This window comes from Aspergillus thermomutatus, assembly GCF_002237265.1.
Source record: "Aspergillus thermomutatus strain HMR AF 39 chromosome Unknown NODE_385, whole genome shotgun sequence".
Taxonomy (NCBI): Eukaryota; Fungi; Ascomycota; class Eurotiomycetes; order Eurotiales; family Aspergillaceae; genus Aspergillus; species Aspergillus thermomutatus.
The window spans coordinates 1-13,001 of record NW_020798435.1 but is presented as its reverse complement, the minus strand read 5'-3'; the positions used below and the strand labels follow the sequence as shown (position 1 = coordinate 13,001).

Here is a 13,001-nt window from a genome sequence, read left to right as displayed (position 1 = left end):
TTTTCTGAATTGAAATGTAATTTGAAATGGCTCTTGAAATTTGAAATCGCGCTAATCCAAGATAAGTAGGATATTATGCATAACCGTCAGGTGATTGCCCACAAAATGCTTATTAATGCATATATGTACATAATTGTGCAAGTCACATGGATTTTGAAATGTAATTGAAATCAGGAAAAAAGGTGAAATTTCAGGATTTCGTAATGAGCTCGCCTGTATTGTCATTACACCAGCACTACTTCCACGGTTCCATGGTTCCAGCCACACGTGGATCGCCCGTACAGTATGTCGGCATGTCATCGTTACATATTACAGTTTTATACAGTATCATATAAATACACGGAAGATAGATATTCCGTGACCTTGCTAGTAAGGTTTAGCTCCGTTTTGGATTAGGTTTCAGAAAAGAAATCAGACGTGTAAACATTTGCACCAGTATTGCAGCCAGCTGTACTAGCTGGATGCAATGTCACGCTGAACGGTCAGAAGGCGTACGGTGTTTTCATCTCGCCTGGCACCGGCTACCGCAACAACGCCGCCAGCAGTACAGCTACCGGCGACGCAGCTAAGGGCATGTACGCGGTCCTGGATGGGACCCATTACAACGGTGGCTGCTGCTTCGATTACAGCAACGCCGAGACCAACAGCCATGATATGGGCAATGGCCACATGGAGGCCATCTACTTTGGCGACAACACTGTCTGGGGCACTGGCGCTGGCAGCGGCCCGTGGGTCATGGCTGATCTTGAGAACAGCCTGTTCTCCGGCTCCAGCCCCAGCAACAACACCGCTAACCTGTCCATCTCCTACCGGTTCCTTACTGCCATCGTCAAGGGGAGGTCGAACCAGTGGGCAATCCGCGGCGCCAATGCTGTGTCTGGCTTGCTATCTACCTACTACAACAGCGCGCGCCCAAGCGTGTCCGGCTACAACCCCATGAGTAAAGAGGGCGCCATCATTCTCGGCATTGGCGGCGATAACAGCAACGGCGCGCAGGGCACCTTCTATGAGGGCGTCATGACCTCCGGCTACCCGTCCGACGCCATGGAGAACTTGGTGCAGGCCAACATCGTCGCAGCTAAGTACGCCACCACGTCGCTGACCAGTGGCCTGGCCCTTACCATTGGTTCCTCTATTTCCCTGCGCGCCACTACAGCCGGCTACACCGCGCGCTACATCGCACACAATGGGTTGACGATCATCTCTGAGATCGTCTCGTCGTCCAGCGCCACCGCCCTCAAACAGCAGGCTAGCTGGACAGTTCGCGCCGGCCTGGCCAATACCGCCTGCTTCTCGTTTGAGTCCAAGGACACCCCTGGCAGCTTTATCTGGCACTATAACTTTGTGCTCCAGCTCGCCGCCAACGACGGCACGAAGCAGATGCACGAGGACGCCACGTTCTGCCTGCAGGCCGGCATTAATGGCCAGGGCAACTCCATTCGGTTGTGGAATTATCCCACCCGCTATTTCCGACACTATAATAACGTGCTTTACGCTGCGAGCAACGGTGGTGTGCATACGTTTGATGCTGCTACTTCGTTTAACGACGATGTGAGTTTCGTGGTTAGCTCCGGCTGGGCTTGAGGTCATCCTAGCACTATCACAATGGTCTCTACCCTATGGTGATTAGGGTAGACTTGATGATTGCTATCCTGCAGTTCTAGTTGTACGGACTACATCTTGTTAGTAAATAGGCATTATCATCCATACTAAAATATGACTCGAGTAAATACGCATTATTACGCTGGGCTTTCTTTCACCAGTCTTTCTCATACACAGTTACTATATCACTGTGCTTGTCTCTGGCCGTCCATACTCATCTACAACTACAGCTGCATGTGCACAGAGTTGGATCCAGATCCTAAGCGGGTCCAGGCGTAGTCCCTATCCGCCAGCGCTTTCGTGCTAACCTCAGGGGAGAGCTTTTTGCCAAGTTTTACTGCCGACCTTGCCTGTGCTGGATTCTCACTGCTACTACTTCGTCCTACTAGCTAGAGATCGTTGGTCGTCTAGACACCTTCTGGCTGAGGGATTTGATATGACATGTCCTATTCTGCCATACCCCACAATTGTCAATGCTCTATCCATGTTGAGAAATACAAATGGCTCGGATGATGACTAGACCAACTGTCAACCTCAAGCTGGAGTCGCCGTGACATTCTCCGGCGTCACCGTCCAGCAATCTCCATAGTTAGGGTCGCATTGTCCTGCTGCACAGTATATATCCTTGCTTCCGCACCACCCCTTAAGCGAGCAGCAGTTTCCAAAATTACCCCCAAAACACATTATGCCGCCGCTGTTCGCTCCGCATGTGGGCGAGAAGACCGGCGCGGGGAGCGTCTCGTTGGTATCGTTGCACTTGCCGAAATACGGGTTGCAGCGGTCCGCCTTGCAGGTCGCGATGGTGGAGCCGCAGTAGTTGTTCAGGCCGCAGCAGTCGCCGAAAGCGCTGCCCTCGCATGTGGTGTTGAAGGCGTGGCCGCAGTATCCGTCCTGCGAGACGGGGAACGCGGGGAGAAACGGCTCGCCCCAGGGGACGGGGACGGGGCTGGTGTAGTTCCAGTCCGGGGTGGCTCGGGCGCAGTAGGTGAGGCCGGGCTGGATGCTGGCGGTGCAGTTGCTGGGCGAGAGGGACGGGTTGAAGGCGAGGAAGAGCTCCGAGGAGACGACGTAGTTGAGGCAGATCTGCTCGCAGGTCATGTCGCCTGCGGTATACCACTCGCCGCACCTGGTCGTCGTGTTGGGCGCCACGACTGCGCCGGCTGGGGGGTCGACGATAGCGGGGGCGTACCCCGGTTGTGGGGTCTGGGCGTTGGAGAAGTTATTGGCGATTACGGTCCATGGCTCTCCTGGGGCAGACACGCAGATCGTGGAGCCCCAGTACGGGGTTGACGCGTTGACTAAGTTGTCGCAGCCGTAGTTGATGGCCCCGTTCCAATTGACGAGATCAATCCAGGAGACCCCGTACTCGAGCCCGAGACCGACGCACGTATCACCGGCTTGGACTTTGTAAGTATCACAGGTCTGCGGGAGACAAAGAGGAGAATCAGAAGAAGTTTGCCAAGTCGCTACTTGCGATGATGTCAAAGTACGGCTTTGATGGTGTGGATATCGACTGGTAATTCCCCATCCTTCCACTGAGGCTATACACCGTACTAACGAGGCCCAGGGAGTATCCCGTTGCGGAAGAGCGCAGTGGTCGGAAAGAAGACTTTGACAATTTCCCCAAGTGGATGAGGAACCTGCGCTCTCAGCTCCAGAGCAGTGGAAAGAAGTACGGGTTGACTCTGACCCTCCCTGCGAGTTACTGGTGTATGTTACCCATTCATGGCACGTTATTGGCCTACTAACCGCTATAGATCTCCAACACTTCGACATCAAGAGACTGCAGGAGTCGGTCGACTGGTTCAATGTCATGTCCTATGATATGCACGGCACCTGGGACCAGAACAATACCTGGGTCGGACCATTCCTGAATCCCCACACGAACCTGACCGAGATCAAGGGGGCACTAGACCTGCTCTGGCGCAATGATATTGAGCCGGCCAAGGTAACGATGGGCCTGGCGTACTACGGCCGCAGTTTTACCCTCTCATCACCAGACTGCTTCGAACCGGGCTGCACATACAAGTCTGGTGGCAATGCAGGTCAGTGCAGCAGCACAGTCGGATTCCTCCTCAATTCCGAGATCCAGACTATAATCAGTGAGAATGGCCTCACTCCCAAGTTCTACGAAGAGGATGCCGTCAAGGCGATCCACTGGGGTGACCAGTGGGTGTCGTATGACGACGCAGACACCTTCAAGATCCGCGGCGATTTTGCAAACTCGCAGTGCTTGGGGGGCGTGATGGTGTGGGCCATCAGCCATGACGATCATAAGTCGACCTCTGCCGAAGGGCTGATGACCGGCCTTGGGAAGAAACGAATGCAGCTGCCTTCGTACTCTGCCGCGAGCGCAGCTCCGTCGACATTGACCAAGAGGGATGACAGTGCCGGCAGCAATGTGGACGTGTGTCGTTGGACCAACTGCGGCGAGAATTGTCCCGCCGGGTGGAAATGGATCAGGCGCGCAGATAGCGACACTCTCAGTATGACTGACGAGACCTACTGCTACTCGGGTCAGGATTCCCGCAAGTTCTGCTGTCCAGGCGACGTGGACCTGCCCAGCTGTCAATGGCGCGGTATGCCGAAACACGGCGGGAACTGCAGCCCCGGGTGCAAGGACGGTGAGGTTGAAGTCGGCACGCTGGGCTATCCATACTGCCAGACCAAGCATCAGTCTGCCTGCTGCACTGTCACGCCGTCTACGGCCCCCTACGGTGAATGCAAGTGGGTGGGAAGCGCGGGCCTGTGTTCCTCGTCCGGCGGCCATAAAGACTGCCCCAGCGATTATCCGACGTTTGTCTTTGCCAGTTCCAACGGCGCCGGCGGAGAGCAGACGTGTACGCAGGGAGCCAAGAGCTTCTGCTGTAAGGGCGAGGTGCCCTGGCAGTTCAAGAAGTGCTCGTGGCAAAAGAAGGCCACCAATTTTCTGAGAGCGGAGGCATTCTGCGAGAGCTCCTGCCCCGAAGGACAAACCCGGCTGGGAATGCATGCAGGCGACTGCGGGCTGGGCTGGGAGGCATACTGCTGCGCAGGAGATCCCCCGCCTCCCCCAAAGACTGATGACGGGGGCAGTACTGAGCCGAACACCACCACCGTTGAGCCCCGCGACCCCAATCACCTATACTACTACGAGTATCAGTCCTTGATCTCAAGATACATGCAGGATCCAGGGGCCCCGCCTGATTTCCACAGCTACTCCTGGTCGCCGGAAGAGGATCAAGCACTGGTGGAGCGGACCAAACTGAACCTGTACGACTTTGAGCTTTTCAACACGTACAATGCGCGAACGATGGTGTCGAACGTCCAGGCCCTCATCGATCTGTACGACCATACCGGGCCGCCGGTGACGTACGGCGACCATTTCCTGATGGCCGAGATGAATGCTGCGATCAACCAGTCCGGGGGTGGCATTGATCGGTATGCCTATGTCAGTGACTTGATGGCCAACCCGCGGACGGCTGACGAGGCATTGAACTACATGGACACGGCTGTCGATGACCTGTGCACCATTCAAGAGGCCGAGGGCACCGCCCCGGCGAAACGGGATACTCCTGCGGCGGAGAGTGACAATGCAGACCTTGAAGAACGACATATCAATATCGTTGATATATCTACCGACTCAAAGGTAAATGGGCAGCCGACCATGCGGACCATCCTGCGCGGCATCAGGAATGGAGACCTGACCCTGCACTATGCCCGGTGGGAACATTTCAACGACCGGAATGGCGACGGGAGCAGAGAAGGTCCTTTACTGGAAATAGCCTATTGGATTGGAAGCGAGATCGGGACTCTGGGGGCCAATGCCAACGAGTATCAAGAAACAGACAACGACAAATGGGTTGTTTTCCATTTCCACTACAACAATGTACGTCCCTTTCTCACCATTCTCTGATGGACCACGGGAATCTGCTGCACGTTCAGTAAGAAGAAGACTGACACATTCACAGGATGGGCTTTTGTTTCGGCCAAAGAAGGGCCAAATGTACATTGGCTGCACCAGCATCACTGTTTTCCACGGGCAAACCCTCGACAACGGGGCGCGTGGTGATAATCGGATCTGGAACCGGGATGACGGCCGTGACGGCAATCCCAACACAGGAAATACGCGATCTAGAGCCCTGCAATGCCCCAGAGGACAGCGGTGGTACATTGCCCAGGCGGCTGCCCCGAGTGCTGCGGGCAACCATTATTACGCAACCGAACTGGCGGAATTCGCGCGTACTCTGTATGACCAGGGATATCTGGGGGCTCAAGCATTCAGACTGATCTACCCGGGCAGCGACAACCCCTTCGAGTTCCATACGTCTCAGTATCAGCAGTTCGGGGACGGAATGAGTCGCAATTTCCTCATGGTTGAGAGGGAGATTATGGCGGGATGGACAGAGTGGGTGCCGCAGCAAATTGGATATATCCATGGTGGATAGATAGAAGCTACTAAATGTGCAGTGCATGCTGTAGTCTAGATTATCTTGTTACTTTGAGTCTGATGGCAATTGTACTATGGAAGTCATGTTAGGGCTCTCTCTAGTGCTATCTCTACCTTTAGAGGCGTAAACATGCTCCATCACGGTATCCTAGTCATTCTATTGTTAGATATACCAGAACTAGCTTCCTGCATGGTAATCATTTATACTTTCAAATTCTCTCAGCATAAGCCATCTTGAGGCGTGAAACGTGAATGCGTGATTGATCACGTTGTAGTCACTAGTTGTACCCACTAAATCCGACTTGCTTAAACCCCACCATTCCGTCCATCCTTTTTCCTCATTTTTCAACCATTTCTCATCCACCAACGTCGAGTAGAGACACACCACACACACAGATATGGCAGACATAGACAGAGCAATGGCAACAGACAGGCCAGATGAACTCCTGATAACTGCTATAAGGAAGAACGACCTCGCCACCGCCCGCCACCTGCTCAACCGCAACGTCTCCCCAGATGAGCCTTACAGTGATCCGCCGCTCAGCGTGGCCATCAGGCACCAGCGCTTGGACATCGTCCAGCTACTCTACGAGCATAATGTCAAAGGATTCATGGGCGAGTTCAACGCGACAGAGATCCACGTCGCCGCAAGGGTCGGCAATCTCGCCATCCTGGAGTTCATCTGGAACAAGCTCAAGCCTCGACACCAACATGATGGCTTTCTCCACCGGGCCGATCTCGACGGAATGACTCCTCTGCACGATGCGGCCGCCTCTGGATCTCTGGATTGTGTGCGGTTTTTGTTGCGCGAAGGCGCGGACGTGAACTCCTGCCCCGAACACGGTATGACCCCGCTGCATTATGCCGCGAAGAGCCCCAATGCACGGGAAATTATCGAGGTGCTCGTGCAGGCTGGGGCCCAGGTCGATGCTGCCGCCTCGAACGGAGAAAGTGCTCTCTTTGGTGCTGTCGAGTCTGATGACAAGGATGCGGTCGCAGCGCTTCTCCGCGCAGGGGCGAGTGTCACACTGCGGAATCAGTACAACGAAACCGTCCTCCACACTGCAGCGTACAGCAGTTCACTATCTCTCCTGCAGACATTGGTTGACGCTGGAGCGGATATGACCGCGCGGAGCACCTCAAACTCGACGATTCTGCACCGCGCAGCGGAGGCCGGGCGCGTAGAGACGGTTGCGTGGATTCTCCAGCATACGCATCTGCCAGCAGACGACGCGAACAGCTACGGCTGGACTCCACTGCACTTTGCGGCAGCAAAAAACCACCTCAGCACGGTCAAGTTTCTCGTCGAGGAATGCGGTGCAGATATCTCCGCCCTCCCATCATTCCCCAGAAACGCATCCGCGCTGCACTTGGCTACTCACTGTTTCGGCGAGGACCCAATCCCCCGGGCCAATTGCACACGACCAGTGGCCGACAACACCTCCCTAATCAGCTACCTCCTTGCGCACGGGGCGGACGTCTGGGCGCGCGCGGACGATGGCATTCTAATGGGCGGCTACGAGTCCGGAGAAAACATCTTCAGAGAATTGCACGAGTGCACCAGTGGGCCTGAAAGCGAGGATGATTGTGATACGGTCACCCCGCTTGACTGCGCCGCTGCTATCGGGAGTATACCCAAAGCGCAGGCTCTGCTTGCTGCGGGAGCGGACATCAATGCACGTAGTCGGACGGGCATGGGCTGGACGGCGCTGCTCCATGCGGTGACGACACTTCCGCCGCACTCTCCTGGGGGCCCCATAACCCCGATAGTCCGGTTTTTGATTCAAAATGGAGCGGATGTGCGGATTGTGGATACCAAGGGGCGCAGTGTGGTGCATTATTTGTGCTATTATCTGCGGGCGACAGAGCCTGTGCGGGAGTTTTTGGTGGAGACGGGGGTTTACAAGGAGGATCTGGAGGCTGCGTTGGATTTGAAGCTGATCCCTGGGCTTATGAGGGATCTGATATACCGGAATCAGTCATGATGTCTATTGAGAGTGATGGGTTGTACAGTCTAAGTAACCACTCATAGGCCTTCCAATACTTCTCTAAATGAACAGACATTGCAAACTATATGTATATTTGCTATACTTTGGTAGTTGACGCAGGAATGGGCCTCCATCTATGACAAGACCCAAGCATCAGTGTCAGGCTCATAGCTCCTTGTCTACATTGTCATGATTAACTGCTTGCTGTTAGCATTCGTAAACGATTATCACCCTGTGTACTAAAGGGAGATCAAGCCTATATGATAGGCAATACCCTGCGCCTATAGAACTCGTCTATCCAGTAATGGTGCTATGCAGGAGACTCAACTACCCATAATGCCACCAATGCACAATCGATCCTGATTAAATTGGGTATCTTTTGGCTATCTAGGCTGGTAACAACACAATTGTTTAGATACTAAAATTGGAGGCTCCGTTTTTCTTCCTGTAGTCCCATATTGTATGCCGCCAGGCCTGTTGCCCTGCTTTATATATATATATATTCTCAATCTCAGCCTCCGCCGACTCGAGGGTGTTATCTCGGTGGTGATGTTTTCTTAGATGTTGATTGACGACCAGATCACTAGGAAGTGGTCCAATCATTTTGTCGTCTGAATGGGATAAATCATGATCTGATCTCCTCGCATTATCAGGGGTCCGATGCGCCATTGGGCCGCCTTAGCTTCGGCTCGGCACTCAACCACATTTCAGATGATAAATATATCAGTTCTCATCTGTCCAAGCCTAGGGTAGGCTCTATATTATAAATTTCTGACTAAATACGGCGGACTGTTTATACAAAAGGAACATATCGTATTTTTACGCTATTTTCCACCGAACCACACTCAGCGCGTTGTTGCTGTGGATCGGAAAGCATCTACTGTTTACTTCAACCTATTTGGAGGGAAGATACTTAATCAGATTCGACTCGACTACTACAATGATCTGTCGTTCTTAAATCAGCAAAGTTTTCGGCACGCCGTGGACTGGTTTCTTGATATTGAACTGCGGAGGGCAGAACACGTGAGCGACGCCTACCGCACAACGCTCCACTTGGATCCAGACGCTGGGGAGTGCGCAGGACAGCGCATTCACCGTTTCTACTTCAAACGATTGGAATACAACGTACGCTTCTTTGAGTTTTATTCAGAATGGATTCTGCAGGCTCTCGGGGTGCAGCAGCCAAAGGGCCTGACGACTTCGGCGTTCTTGGAGTTGCCGTTAATAATCAATGGGGTGTCCCGCGGCCCTTTACGTTATTACCTTGACCATGCCAGAAGAGTACTTGATCCCAGGGATTCAGGAGTTTAAGCACTCTGCCTGTAGCCTTCGGCCTAGGGGACGGCCACGGCGGAAACTTGATGGTTACACAGGAAAACACGCCTCACATGATGTACATTGACTATGAGGTGTCGGGGATTCATTGCCCTTTCCTTGACATGGCTAAGTCAATATACAATGATGCCTTTTTCAACGTTCTCTACGCAGACCTTCTTTGCGACGATGTCAGTCAGATTAACAAATCAGGAGTCATAGCGTCGTGGGACTTCCAGCAGGGTGCCGTCCGTATTGAGTACAACATTGACGTTGACACACTTGGAAAAGTTATTGCTCTTTCCAAACTTGACTACGTTCTATTACCTCTCCTCGAATCAGTTGCTCGAGACTCTCCATGGCAAATGAAAAATATCGAGGAAGTTTTGAGTTATGGACTTTTCTGTTGCGCTTTGCTGAGCAGAAGATTTACTGCACGCCCAGACGTTTTCTTTCTCAATTTAGCATTGGGAATTCGGCTGGCTGAGGATTTAAAAGCAGTCCTTCGTGAAGTCTTTGACTGGGACAAGTGGCATGTCTTCAACCTCCCAAGCCAGCCATTGACTTCGGTTCGGCATGCACACGGCACGCGGCAATTCCCAGTGTCTTTTGACGGTCGGCATTACTCCCGTCTTTCGTCGTCGTTGTTTCTTTTCACTAACACCATCAAGACCAGATCTCACGAGATATATTCGGTCTGCTCTCTTCTTCATTCCTTATGCCTGAAGAAGTTTTCCTAAAGAGATCAGAGGAGACATTCGCACTTCACCGAGTATTCTCGCAAAAAAGCAACGAAAGTACTGGGACCATAATAAACAGAATATCTAATGCGAGGTATCTCGGCCTGAAGGTTCGTGAAGTTCGAGATCTGGAAAGCAATTATGTCCGCTGACTGCCACAGATTGCTCCCCATACATGCATACGTGAAAGCATATTTGCTGAGCCTCGGATTGACCACCACTTTGCATACAGCACGGTTTTGGCCTCATCAAGCGCTGATAAACTGTTGATTGATGTAGGTTGCTGCATGGGCACCGACATTCGAAAATTGATATTCGATGGTTACCCTGCTGAGGTAAGTTGGAATATCGCAAGTGGCTCCTGAATCTGATGGTGAGTCGGCTAGAATACTAACATCGACGGTAGTCGATCTTAGGTTTAGATATCGAGAGGAGTAAGTTTGCTTAGAAGCGCCTGCTCATTATATAACTAACGTCCTTTGGTGTTCCCAGGCTTCTTTAATTTGGGACATGTCCTCTACAACGAGAGCCGAAACGCTACAGGGTTTCGTTTTCGTCAAGCAGATATGTTGGACCCCAAATTTTCCGAAACGAATAGCGATCTTCAGGATGCATACCACTTCGTCCACACAGCAAACGTGATACATTTGTTTGGTCTCAAAGATCAGGAGAATTTTTTCCGGAATCTAGTTTACTTAGCGAAGCCAGGAGGCAGGATATGGGGCCGTCAAGTGGGTTTGCAGGAGGATGAGTTTCAATCCAGTTACAAGCAACCTGACGGGAAGGGCGCACGATTTACGATAAAGGAATTTCGCAATTTTTGCTTGGAAATCACACGATGGAGCCTGGCGGATATCAGTTTTGAAGCACAACTCGTGAGATATGACGAGATACGGGCCCCTCGGAAAGACAAACAATGGGTTCTACAGTGGAGCATCCAAGTTCCTCAGAAAAAACTAGCAACAGACAGAATACTTCTCATGGAAGAAAGCTGAGGGGAGCTATCTGATCTGAGTGTTCTCAAAGCCAATGATGGGAACCCAGTTAACGCCGCCTTTTTGTCCGCCCTTATTTGGGGGTGCCTTCACATTTCCAAACAGGTTCATGGTGACATGCCTAGTGATAGTACTTGGATGGCAGCAGCTGCATTGGCAATCTGGGGGTGAGTAAGTTCATTGCTCAAAATTATATCACGGGTAAACCCCCAGGGTCGATGGAGCTAGATTAGGGGCCATCTTTTTTGCCCTACGAGGATGATCGACGTGATCTTCCGGGAGGGATCCTTGGTAGGTTCGTGGGAATATATCCATGTGGCCTGACGGATACTTTTATTTGTACGTGGGGATACAGGTTCTGTAAAATATTTTGCGTCATGGAATTGCCAGTACCATGCAATACAGGAACATGTAAAAAGGGCTGTCAGAAACCTTTACAAAAGTGGCTTAGCGTGTTTCATATGAGGGTACCTGAAAGTATTCAGGAGTATAAACATTTGCACCGGTATTGCATCCAGCTGTATCTGAAATGGAATTCCTGCAGCCTGTAGGGCGCCCTTTCAAAATTCTCCGCGCCGTACCACTCTAGGTCATCCTTGTATCCTGCCCACTTGACTCTGTATTGTAAATTGCCGTCGTGTGTTCGAGAATCAAGGATATAGTCGACTTCATACTGCTCGTCACCTGTCGTATCATCTGCCTCTTCGGCAATATCTTTAGAGTACTCATCGCCCCGACCTCGAAGACTTGTTGTACTTCGAATGAAGTATTCTTGCATCGTGAGAATTGCCTCAAACACCTGACACGGGTTGGTGCGGCAGTATTCGAGGAACTTGGTTCGGGTAACGCCTTCACCTGAAAAGATTCTTCCCCCTATTTTCCCCTTAAGGTACAGCTTTCGAGGGGCGCTGGATGGACGAGAATGAGCCATTGTGACGCAAAAGGCCGAAACTGGGAAATTGCTTCCAGATGGTACAGCGCCCGGAGATATAGGGAGGAAATATCCTCTTTGGCAAATTGGAAGACTGTTCCGTTGAGTTTTCGCATGTGGCTCTATTTCTGAGCGGCACAAAGCCCAAGTATAACTACTTGTCACTGGTAGACATGGGCTGCCCTCAACGCTTTTGGCGCTAGCTGCATTCTTAGATAGTTCTGAAAGAGCTATTGGTCGATGGTGATATTTGGCGAGTGAAAATCCATCCAGGAACTGCGGAGAAACGTCCTTCAACAGTTGTATTCTTTCGGTTGATCGCAAGTGGAACCAAGAGTGGGAACAACAGTTTAAGGATATGCCTCATCCGATCAAAGAAGAAGTAACGCAGTTAAACAGACTATGAGTTTCTTCCGAAAGGAAGGCCCTCTTTGAGCGTTGAACTTTAGTTGCGGGATGAGCCCAAAACATTCGGAGAGATCGGGGGACGACTGGCAACTATTACGACCCACTTGGTTGGGTCCACAAGTAATCAACCGCCCGACTTTCGCAATCGATCATTGCTACACTAATATTCTTTAATGAAGAAACCTCCAAACATACGGAAGATCTAAATCAGCTACCAGTTACCAGTATTTGCTCGCGCAAACAATGGCAGTCTGGGTAGCTAACTGATAATTTGTTCAGTGGCTCATTCTCCCTCTGCGGCATGTCGTCAAGCAGATCCACTTAGCGCTTGTACGTTCTGGAAATTGGTCGAATTCTAACTAACTTAGTAAGGAAAGTCCGCCGAGCTATAGTTATTCTTCACAACACGAGGACTGACCAACAGAGCTTCCTCGGTGGGCTACTGTCACGTGGCTGAACAAGCCAAGTCCTGTCAGGATTCCATCCCGTTTAGGTTTAGCGTCCCGACTTAGTCAGCCTATATATAGTTGGCCCCTGAGCCATCCTAATTGGACACTTGGCGCTTCCCGATTCTCTCAGGTTATGGCCCTATGT

At 51.7% G+C, this 13,001-nt stretch overlaps 1 protein-coding gene across 1 annotated transcript; it reads left to right on the top strand.

The window, feature by feature from the left end:
- Positions 1-203: 203 nt before the first annotated feature.
- Positions 204-8,016, top strand: CDV56_100958 (uncharacterized protein; the record flags this gene model as incomplete). The annotated part of the gene is made up of 9 exons (XM_026754577.1): positions 204-314; positions 487-1,551; positions 2,251-2,869; positions 2,915-3,009; positions 3,090-3,118; positions 3,170-3,312; positions 3,360-5,470; positions 5,553-5,989; positions 6,495-8,016. The coding sequence occupies 9 exons, from the start codon at positions 204-206 to the stop codon at positions 8,014-8,016; spliced, it is 6,132 nt and encodes a 2,043-aa protein (XP_026609944.1).
- Positions 8,017-13,001: the final 4,985 nt, after the last annotated feature.